At 42.8% G+C, this 11,699-nt stretch overlaps 1 protein-coding gene across 3 annotated transcripts in view; it reads right to left on the reverse strand.

The window, feature by feature from the left end:
- SRSF7 (serine and arginine rich splicing factor 7) overlaps nucleotides 1-11,224 on the reverse strand; it is a 12,648-nt gene extending 1,424 nt beyond the window's left edge. The window contains exons 1-7 of one of the 3 annotated variants that reach the window (XM_018563579.1): nucleotides 11,137-11,224; nucleotides 8,995-9,175; nucleotides 5,891-6,067; nucleotides 4,415-4,489; nucleotides 3,003-3,104; nucleotides 2,851-2,898; nucleotides 1,513-1,545 (exon numbers count right to left, since the gene is read on the reverse strand). In XM_018563579.1, coding sequence (XP_018419081.1) covers nucleotides 1,513-1,545; nucleotides 2,851-2,898; nucleotides 3,003-3,104; nucleotides 4,415-4,489; nucleotides 5,891-6,067; nucleotides 8,995-9,175; nucleotides 11,137-11,176 — 656 coding nt within the window. In that variant the 5' untranslated portion in view covers nucleotides 11,177-11,224. Of the gene's footprint in view, nucleotides 1-1,512; nucleotides 1,546-2,850; nucleotides 2,929-3,002; nucleotides 3,105-4,414; nucleotides 4,490-5,890; nucleotides 6,068-8,994; nucleotides 9,176-11,136 lie in introns of all 3 variants that reach the window. The other 2 variants (XM_018563578.1, XM_018563580.1) reach the window with 2 other exon arrangements.
- Nucleotides 11,225-11,699: the final 475 nt, after the last annotated feature.

Below are 11,699 nucleotides of genomic sequence, written 5' to 3' on the forward strand. Positions count from 1 at the left end.
GCGCGCGCACGCAATTTTAAGGCTTGACATGTTTAGTGTCTTTTTACCCGACGTGACCCCATCTTTTATATTTTACCAAAAAATTGGGTAATAATAAATGTTTTATCATTTAATATAGGGGAAACTGTTTTTTTTTTTAAATTTTGGTAATTTTCCCTTAATATAGTAAAAAAATAAAACCCCCAGTGGTGAATAAATACCACCAAAAGAAAGCTCTATCTGTCCCCAAAAAAGGGTATAAAATTCATTTCAGTACAGCGCTGCATGACGGAATAAATGTCAGTCAAAGTACCGCAGCGCTGAATACTGAAAAATGGCCTGGATGGGAAGGGGGTTTAACACCGCGGATGTCAACTGGTTAAGGATGAGATTCTAGGCTCTGCTCACAACTAGGTGTCAGCTTTTAAAGACATTATCAAAGTGTTTTTTCGAAGCATTTTTACATGTGTTTTGGCAAAGAGAAAGAGGGCTGGTTCCTGTGTGACTAAATGCTTCAAAAACACTGGTGCAGTGCATTTACAATTTTACAGGGCCAAAAATGCAGAAAAGTAGTTCAAGTACTTTTTTCAGCAACAGCCAAAAGGACAATCACATGCCAACAGGGGCCATTAAAAACAATTGAATTCCTCCGAGTTGTGCTCTTTCAGCTACAAAATGCCTAGGTGTGAATGGGAACTTAAGGTGGCCATACACTTTACAACCCTCGCAAGACTCCTGTCTTGCGAGGGTTGTAAAGTAATTTTTAAAAAAACTTACGATCTGCCCATCTTGGACAGGCAGATCGTACTTGTGATCATCATAAGCCTGCCCCCGAGGGGCAGGCTTCCGATGATTGCAATGAGGGGTGGGCTTCCGATGACTGCAAACAGTCAGTGTGCGCACACGGGCAGTTGTCGAACAAGCAGGCCACTAACTTGGCGAGAATCGTACGATTCCCAGCAGGTTTCCCAGCCTGCTTGTTCGACTGAAGACCTGCGACCGTACAGTAGAAACGAAATGGTGTATTTTCCTGCACTTCTTACCGGATCTCCTAGGAGATATGTCTGTAATAGGGTGCTTGTAGCGACCACGGAGGCACCGTGTAGTCAAGTAGTAATTCCAAAAATAGAAACGGTTGCACGCCTTCCCTACACTTTGCGATTATCGTACGATCGCGGGATTTCCTGTGATTCTCGTACGATAATCGTGCAGTGTATGGGCACCTTTAGAGAGATGAAGGCTAACTGCTATTGAATGTTTGTCTCTTTGTACGGACGGACAGAAGAAAGCTACTTTCCATCTAATTGTTAGATGGTTTCAACTGTGTGCAGACCCAGGTACTTAAGGATGATTTAACTCTCCAGAACTCAAAGCTCTGTGAGCTGCCCCCCTTCAAAAGTTGCATATAAAAAGTAACATACTTGAAATTCCTATCTAATTCAAAACTTGCAATGATTAGCGCCATTTAATAACATTTGGTCATTGAAAACCAATCATTCATGGCAACCAAAATGTAAAAGAGGATTAAAATACCTTCTTTTTTGAGAAACTGATCTTGACTTTGACCTGCAGAAGAGAAAGAAAAGAAAAATTGTGACCACTACTTAGCTGGACTTATGCCCAGGGTTACATTCAATTTTAAACTACTTCACCACACAGCAATTTCTTCTTTACAAACCATAGCCGTTTTTGCATTTCAGCTATGCGCCCTTTTATATAAAAGTGTCATAAGTCCTATAGCACTCCTTACTGGATATCCCAAAATAATATCGGGTGCTCGAAACGACAACGCATGGTGCCGCTCACAGTAGAACTTTGAATAAAGATGACATCAGCACACCAATTTCCAAGTCAGTGCAAATCCATTTATTGATAGAAGTCACTCATATCAAGCACTTTCAGGGCCACGCAGGGTCCCCTTCATCAGGCTCAGAAGTCATTGTCATCTTGGAGCCTGATGAAGGGGACCCTGTGTGGGTCGAAATCGATTGATATCCGAGCGACAATCAATAAAAGTGAACTTGCACTGACTTGGAAATTGTTGTGCTGGTGTGCAGATGACATCTTTAATCAAACTTTACCTTAAAAGTGACACTAAACTCGGAGTTAAACCTTAATGAATTAAGTACCTCAAACTTAAAAAAAAAAAGGCTTTTGTGCCTCTGGGCTGTAGATCCTCAAATCATCTCTGAATTCATGCAGACAGTCATTCCTTCTCAAGGGTGGCTACTTTTAGGGTGCGTTTAAAACTAGCCACCACTCCAAGCTCACTCCCATGATAGACTTCAATCTCAACATAAATTAATAAATCAAATGCGACATAATCCATCACAGGAATGAGCTTGGAGTAGCGACTACTTTACAACACACACAGGGACCATGGGGAACAAAGGACACCCATCTGGGAAGAAGAACAGTGTCAGCACAAATTCAGAGATGATTTTGAGGATCTAGAGCTGAGTGATGCAAATTACCTACATTTTTGTAAATAGTTAAGGTACTTTAATGCATTTTTAAGATTTAACTCCTGAGTTTAGCGTCACTTTATTCAGTAACTCCAATGAGGCATGAACAAGACTTCTTCCAACAATTGCTCTGCAACTTTTAAAGGAAATAGAAGTTTCTCAGTTTGACAACTGACAAGCTTACCACTGACACAAAGTGAAGTCTTTCCCTGCAATTTGCCACATTAGGACCATAACATTATGTTCCTGGCACAAAGCTTGGTAAAACTTACAAATGAAAACACATTATCCAAGTAATCAAGTGGCTAAGCAGCACTCAATGTATTGTGATGGATGATCAAGCGCCTAAATTGGTAGTACGGTATGGTATGCATGTAGGCTAAGGGCAGAAAAAAAAAAGTCACACCTGCTTCTGGGGCGGGAGACAGACCTGGATCTGGACCTTGACCTAGATCTAAAAAAAAGGAAAAGGGAAAAAAAAAAACTTAGTTCTGCTTTAAAATATATAATGCAACAGTTATAAGAAAAACACAAGAGTTGTCAGACGTTTAAACCTACCGAGATCTTTTAACAGAAGGAGACCGAGTTCTGCGTGGACTTCCAGACCTGGACCTACGTGGGGAAACAGATCTTGATCTCCGAGGAGAGCCAGACCTGGACCTACAGAAAAAAAATATAGCACATGAAAAAATGTTACAAAATTTAAGTCAGTAAACACACAATTTTCTGCATATTGCTAGATCTGTTTAGATCAGTGGTGTTAAATTATATAAAGGGGCTGGACATCACTACAGGGGCACACATCTGTAAATGTAATGATACTGATGGCTGTCGGCTTGAACATGCTGTAGAAGCGGGGCATGCTTCACAAATCAAAACTGGAGACATTGGGGGTAAAAATTTATAAAAAACTGGCAGACAGAATCTGGAGCAGTTGCTTATAGAAACCAATCAGCTTCTCTCTTCAGTTTAGTTAAGTCTTGAAAATGAGAAGCTGATTGGTTGCCATGGGTAACTGCTCCATATCCCATCTGCTCCAGATTTGATAAAGTCCCCCCAATGTGTCTTCTCATATGTGACTGCTAGATATCACGGCTTTTATAGCTCCATTACAAAGCAATGATTTCACATTAGTGCACCCAACAGCCACACGTTGTTTCTATCTGCAAAATCCATTAAGAAATGGGGAAAAAAAAGGAAGGCTGAAACAGCACAGAAAAAAGTAGACAAGACAGTGCAAAACAAACAAAAAAAGTACTAGAAGGGAGTACTATGTTTTACATCACTGGCAGGCACAAAAGCAGACTACTCTGCTGGGGCTCCTATGGGGCCCGCACAGTAAGAGCCAAAGGACTGAAAATTGGGTACCAGTGGGATTAAAGGATGCCGCAATCATTTGTTACAACCAATATATTAAAATCTAATACAAAGTCTGTTAAAGGGACAATCAACCCAAACGTGATGTCAGTTAATAACTAGACAGTCATACATAGGTTCTCTTGGCTTCTCCACAGGAGATAATATAACAAATGAGAAAATTAGTTTTTGCCCATGGTGACCAGTCATCATACAGATAGGGTTTTATCTATTAACAAGACCCTGTTGGCTATTATAAAAAAGTTATACAGGCACAATACACAAAAAAAAACAAAACCCAAACACCCCACAGTGTACATAATTAACTCTACTGCCACTCGCACTGCTGAATACTGTTTTGTTGTGGGGAATGGACCCCTGAAGCCATCACAGGAATCAGAGGCATGGATGTCAGGAGGAACCGGTGAAAGCAATACAGTGTCTACAATATCTGATTTTATTTTTTCCTGTGCTGTGTACACCATCAATAACAGTGAAAGACAAGGTAACACGAGACACTAAAATGAATTATTTTGGGGGGCCCCAATAGAGTTCCAACACATCCTAAACACACTCTACTGACCCAATTGTAAGCAGAGGTTAGACAAACTTACCTCCTACCACGGCTTCTGCTACGTGAACGGGAATATCTTCTTCCACGAGATCTTGAGTGAGAGCGGGATCTAGACCTGAATATTTCGAAAGAATAAGTTATTTCATGCTTAAAATACAAGGACAATCCAACTTAACGAGACATTACCAATGTCTGAAAACAAAATAGGTAACCTATTTGCCTTGAATAGATCTACCTAGGAGAAATTTGTTAAAAAAGGAATTTCATTTTTACATTAAAAAGTAAATATATTTTAAAATATAAAAGACTAGAAGTGGTAGTTAAAATAAACCTTGCAAGTCTGCATGTCGACCCTCTTTGGCCCAAGGTCTAGAAGATCTATACGGTCTAGAAGGATCTATCAGCCGATCGCTTCATCTACTGTAGGTCTTCCAATCTAACGACGATCAAACTGAGCCATATGAGCCAGGTGAGGCTTGATTGACGCATGAAGGTTTTTCTAGATGGGAATGTGGTCAATCTGCAGTTCTTTTCTAAACCGGAGGGGAGCCCCAAATGTAAGCCAATATTACTTTTGATACGGCGATCGCAGTAGATCTTAGATTTCATGACCTCTACAGAATCATAAGGTGGATCTAGATGTAGATGGCTTGAGGGGATCTGGCCTCTTATGCTGATCACCTCAAGGTCTAGCAGAATCATAATGTCGGATTTGCAAGGCGCCTCAGCATGAAATCATAAGGCTCGTGACATTCTGAATCAAGGCGACTGACTCAAACGAAGAAACCTGTAAGGTTTTGACCAGGTGATTATTAATATATTTGAACAGTTCAAAGTAAAACAAGCCATAAAAACGTACCAGAACAGAAATGCAGCAGTCCACCATTTTTACACTGTTTTCACTAGTGTCACAGGTTATTGCAGTAGATACTAACATTAACTTGATATAACTAACATTTACTAGATTGTTCTGATGGCTACCTCTGAACTTCCTGTATTCTGCAGGAGCATGCAATAAAAGCTTAGTCTGCTTATGAAGCAAAACATGTCAAACAGTTTTAGGGCAAGAGACAGAACTGTGATTGATAAACTAAGCAAAATTACAAAAATCAGGCTGTAGAATCCCCATTATTGAACAGATTTTGCCCACCCATTGTCCACTTCCTTCCCCAAAGCATTTGCACCAAGTAAACTAGATAAAGGGCCAGAACATAGCATAATCCAGAGATCAATGAGAATAAAATAGAATATGCATTGTCTGTCATTTCTGCCCAGTTACACGTTTGACATGTTTACTTTTAAATTACATGTTTACTTTTTTTGTGTGACTAGCTAAAACTTATGCTACACACAAAAGAACTATAAACTATCATAGGCTGCAATATGTAGTCAGGTGTAATGGAAGTCAGAGATATTTGACTAGTTATTCTTCACTTAAGGACTGCTGCTTTAAAACAACAACAACACGGTTTGGCCTCGAGTGTCTCCAGCTAGACAGGAAGACAAACTCGTGTACCTGCTCCTTCTGCGCCTGCTGTACCTTTGACAATCATATGCATAGTGTCCTTTTTCCCCACATTCATAACATCTGTCACTCGGATCAAACGGCCTTCGTGCAGGAGGTCTTTCATAGCGAGAACGACGTGGCATTCCAGTCGACAGTTCTACTCTAACTCTTGAGCCGCAGATGACCCTGTAAATTGGAGAGAAAAAAATAAATAAATGGCATCACACTAGATCATGTCCATCATCAAACATCCTTTTTTTGTTTTGTTACATAACCTACATTTAACATACAAACAAACAGAATAACTGAGTAAAGGAACATTGTTGCTAGATAGCAATAGACATCTGCATCAGTGCCAAGTAAAACTGCCACTGCAATCTTGAGCTTGTTTGCCTTTAAAAGGAGAACTATGAGGTGAGTGCTTTTCACTGACCTCATAGTTCTAGGCGACCTGTGACAATGAGACTGTCACAGGTCGGCTCAGTAGATTGGGAGGTGAGCGAACACATACCGGCGTTCGCTCACCTCTCGATTCTGTCACGGCTCTCTGCCGTGACAGGGGAGGGGCTGGATTTCCCCCTCCCCGCCAGAGCTGACTGGCAGAACGGATGGGGGAGGGGGTGGGTACAGCTGGCTCTGCCTCTAGGTAGGCAGAACCAGCTGTTAGGCACGCAGCTGGGCGGATCCCGGCACAATTGTCGGGATCCGCTTCAGCGTCTCAGTACACCGCGAGCAGCAGCTCACGGTATACTGCGGCGTCTAAGTATACCGCGAGCTACAGCTCGTGGTATACTGAGCCTGGGGTGATGGGAGGACGCTAGTTTGTGTCCTCCTGTTACCCCAAGGAGAACTATGGGGAAAAGCCTTAACCCCATAGTTCTCCTTTAAAGTGTCATCTTATGTGGGGCCCCTTACACCTATTTTAGGTAATCCAGATTTCCAGAGAACTATGGGGTAAAGCCTTAACAACATAGTTCTCCTTTAAGTCAGACTGTGGGTTATACTGTAGAACCTATACAGCTGCCTGATCGTTTTTAACCCCTTCGTGACTGACGACGTACAGTGTAAGTCGCCAGCATCGGGGCTGTTTAAACTTGTAGAGCCGACTGTCGGCTGCACTTCAATAGCTTATTTCCAGTGTAAAGGTGACACTGGGGGTCTTTTGGACTCCCAAGGGGCTTATGATGTGTGCTGGCCAACACCAGAGACCCCCGCCCACACAGGCTCTCAGCACTTCTAGTTTCAGAGCGGTCTGTTCAATGCCGAAAGTCCCATTAAGGAAGAGGTGTGGTTGTTTATATAAAATTTGATTCAATATACAGTTGCATAATAGTGCAAGACAAAAAAAAAAAAATGTTTGCACATGACATGTTTCTATTCTATGGCTCCTCCAGCGCTGACTGGTGGAACAGACGGGGGAGGGTACGTATTAAAGGAGAACCACATAGTTCTTTAATACGTACCGTACTCCTGCTGCCAGATTTAGCCATCTTCCACAGATAAGCTTGCTTAAAATCTCTAACACTTCCAAGAGTGTTGGGTGCCCAGCTTTATCACCCAGTCCCTACAGGACAGTAAAAACTGAGGCCAAAGAAGAACTAAAGTGCAGAAAGGACACAGGTAGGGATGTCCCGATACTTGCATCAGAATCGCGCCCAATACAGGGCATTTTGACAAGTACTTGTCAAAATGCCCCGATGTTTTTTTCTTCTTCTACTTTACCTTCTGTGGTGGGGTCCTCTGGTCAGGCTGAGCGGAGGAGCGTTGGGTCAGTGGTGTGGGTGAAGCTCCAGGTGGGGTCCTAATGTAGGTGACCGGTGACTGCCCAGATCGACTGCACTCGACCTGGAGCTCAGTCTACCGGGGCAGCAGTGACGCCATGCTCCTCTTCGCTGACGATGTCCTTCAGTGCCGGAGATCAGCGCTGGTCCGGTGGGAGGAGCTCCAGGAGGTGCCTGCCAGCTAAATTAGGACCCCACCTGGAACTCCTCCCGCCGGACCAGCGCTGACTCGCCGCTGCTCTCCAGCACTGAAGGACATCGACACTATTAAGCAAGGGCTAATTGCACATCTATTGTCTCCATTGTATTAGCAGTGTGTACCCTATATGTAATGCATATATAGAGTACACACTGCTTATACACTGGAGGCTATAGATTTACAATGATACTCTAACATGAATGGATTAAATGATCCATATGTAGCCATGTACTATGGATCATTTAACCCATTCATGTTAGCAGTGCAGAATTGTATATCTATTGCTGCAGTGCATTCTATCTGTACACGTCCCGTACACTGCAGTAATAGATTTACAATGATCCCCTGCCAACATGAATGGGTTAAAGGATCCGTAGTATAACTACATGTTATGTACTATGGATCATTTAACCTATTCATGTTAGCAGAGGATAATTGTAACTATTACTGCAGTGTACTGGATGCGTGTGCTGTATATGTACTATGGATTATGATTTAACCTATGAGGGTAAATCACCGTGTGAGGCAACAGGGATCGGAGTGAAACAGTGAGGGAACTTAGGACGGGGCTGGCTGTAAATCTATTGCTATAGTGTACTGGACGTGTGTACTGTATATGTAGTACATGTATACAGCACACACCTCCACTATACTCCAGCAATAGATTTACAATTCTCCCCTGCTAACATGAATAGGTTAAATCATGATCCATAGTACATAACATGTAGTTGTACTATGGATCATTTAAAGTCACCTGCCCCTTTAAAAAAAAAAAGTATTGGTAATTGGTATCCGCAAGTACATGAGGGGAAGTACTTGGTCCTGAAAAAGGGGCATTGGGACATCCCTAGACACAGGTATACAGCACTCCTCAGCATGATGGATGCTAGGGGAAAGTCAGAAAGCTTCTCAATCTAGCAGAGCTTAGCACAGATGTGTACAAAAGGAGCCGTATTCAAATTTTTTTTTTTGCATGAAACCCTTATTTCTATTTAAAAATAGTAAGTCATCTTTCAAATTGGTTACCATGGACACCATCTATATTCATTTTCTCTACATTTCTACACTAGCTTTGACATGAAAAGTATTTTCAGAAGAACACAAGAAAAAGCCTTTTTGAAAGTTCGACATACTTTCCATCCAAACCCCGCACTGCATCTTCAGCATCTCGTGTGTCTTCAAATTCAACAAAAGCAAATCCCGGAGGGTTTCTTGCAATCCAAACAGTACGAAGAGGACCGTAGTAACTAAAAGCTCTCTCCAACTCTCCTTTGCCAGCACCAGTACCAAGATTACCAACATAGACTTTTGCCTCTAATAGGAAATAAAAACAGAAAAAGTTAACAAATGGGGGCGTGTTCTTTCAAATCTGATTTTTTTTTTTTAGCATTTTTTCCAACAAAACATGTACAAACATAAAGAAATCACTTTGTGTAGTACACACTTCATACCATAGGCAATATTATTCAACAATGTACCAACTTTCCTGCTACATAAAAACCTAGCCACAACGTTCCCACCAAAGAGACAATTCTTGGTAATGACAGTATATCCCAACCCTGAAGGCCGCTGGATACCACTCAGCCTCATCAAATGCTTTGTCTTGAACATCATTTAAACCTTCACCCCAATTTCTTTTTTTTTTTTACACCTTCCAGCTCTCCACTTTCTCACCCCAGCAAGAATGACTATGCTGGTGCTGCCTGCAGATTTTGAATGTCATATACCAGAAGTCTTCAGGAGCACCAAGTCCCCATTCACACCAAGCGTGTAGCGGGAACATGCACACTGGGTGCACGACACGTTATGCTGCATTAGCCATGTATCCGCACATGGGCAGATGTTCATTTCAATAGGTTGCCCTATCCACAGAACGGAGGAGCAGTTTGTGCTGTGAAATTTACATTCTTCGCTTGTACAGATTTACATTTTAGCACACTGACCCATGTCTTGATTGTAACGTTTGGTGTGCAATTATGGAACTGCAAGCAGGACACACTCTTCCTCATCAGGTAAGGCCCCTATTCATGTTTGTACAGTGTGACCATACATCACGTTTAGCAGTGTTTGCCATGCATCAGCTCATTCATTTCAATAGGCTGCCCTACATGTCACTGCTTATGAAGCAGTCTAAGTTACAAGCTTTACATGCGTTTGTCCATTTGTTGCACATCAACGCCTTGTTTTCCTGTCGCATTTGGGCTGGCATCATTTATTATACGCCAATGCACACATGACAACTTTGCGTGTAGTAACGCACATGACAACTCTTAATGGGAGCTACAGGCGTTCCTGTACCTTTAGACCACGTTCACAAACTGATGCGTAAACGTGCGGGTTTTGGCCGCACATCAGCCCAATCACACGCGACCAACATGGCAAAGTAGCTCATGCAGCATTTTCATGCTGTGTGCACCCTGCAGTTTTACTAGCCACAATTGGAGTGCCATTATCAAGCAATGGCACCACATTGTACTTTTTTTAAAAAAAAAATGTGTTCAAGCAATGCCAAAGTGTATAATGGGCCTTTAATTGGCCAAAACAAAAACACCTGAAGCAATGCAATACAAATGTAAAATGTGTGTTAACTGGCATACAAATACCCCAACTTCACCCGACGTGCACTCTGCTTAGGTCAACATCTAAATCAGGGGTGGCCAAACTCCAACCCTCAAGCTTTGGTGGGACTACACATCCTATGAAGCATTGCAAGATTCTCACAGCAACATGCACGACTTCCAGAAACAGATGCATGATGGGAGTTGCAGTTCCACCATTACTGGAGGACCGGAAACTGGCCACTTCTGAATCTATGTAAACCAGCATAAAGATAGGAGGGAGGCTGGAGCATTCTTTTGCAGGGTGACCCGCGGAAAGCTGCAGTTATCCTCCATGCTATCTCTCCCTGATGAGGGAGGCGGCTCAGCGAACCGAAGCAAATCACAAACAGCATTAACCAGGAAGAGATTCCAGCACACGCTCTCCGCACTATTAAGCTTGTGGCTCCACCATAGAAATGCTCAGGCCAGACGATTCCAGCACACACGATACTAACTTCGTGTCATCTACAAAGCCAGCACAGATAACGCAGTAGATACCGCACAGCTACATAAACCGCCAAACACGTGACTAGAGCGCCCTACAAAATGGCGGCTGCAGGCCAAACATGCCTCCGAAGCGCCTGATAAGGAACACAAATCAATAAACCACCATTTTCCAAAAGACAAAGCGACCTCTCTAAAGCCCGCTTTGCAACATAACGATGAGCCGCTTACCTCCGCTATACCTTCCATACCGCGACATGGCGTCTTCCATAAAAGCGCTTCCAACAACGCCGACTCGAAATGGAATATGGCGGACCACCTGCCCCTATCTTATAACAGCTACAACAGCATGCGGTGACGTAGACGGCGCCCATTGGGCGACGATGTGTTACGTAACTCGTAGGAACGCCCACGTCCAGGAAAAGCGGGGAACGCGGCAGCAACCTAGAGACGCCCCTCCTACATTTGGTGTCCATGGAGCGAGGAGGGCAAACAATGCGGCTCTACAGCTTTCTCGTGCAGTGAATACAATGAGCATGTATAGCAATTCACATATCTTTAAAATAATAAACTTTATTACCGAAATTTGGTGACTAAAACATACACGTCCACTCCCACCTCTATATAATTTTAATTAATTATAATTTTTATATACTTTTAACCACTTGCCGTCCGCCCGTTAAGAAAAAACGGACGGACGGCAGACTCGCATCAGCGAGTTGCTGTCTCCAGACGGCATTTTTTTCCTGCTCGCGCGCGCCCCCTAGCGCACGGGCAGGAAAGACCCGCTCGTT

Source organism: Nanorana parkeri, unplaced genomic scaffold, assembly GCF_000935625.1.
Source record: "Nanorana parkeri isolate BGI_ZX_2015 unplaced genomic scaffold, ASM93562v1 scaffold677, whole genome shotgun sequence".
Taxonomy (NCBI): Eukaryota; Metazoa; Chordata; class Amphibia; order Anura; family Dicroglossidae; genus Nanorana; species Nanorana parkeri.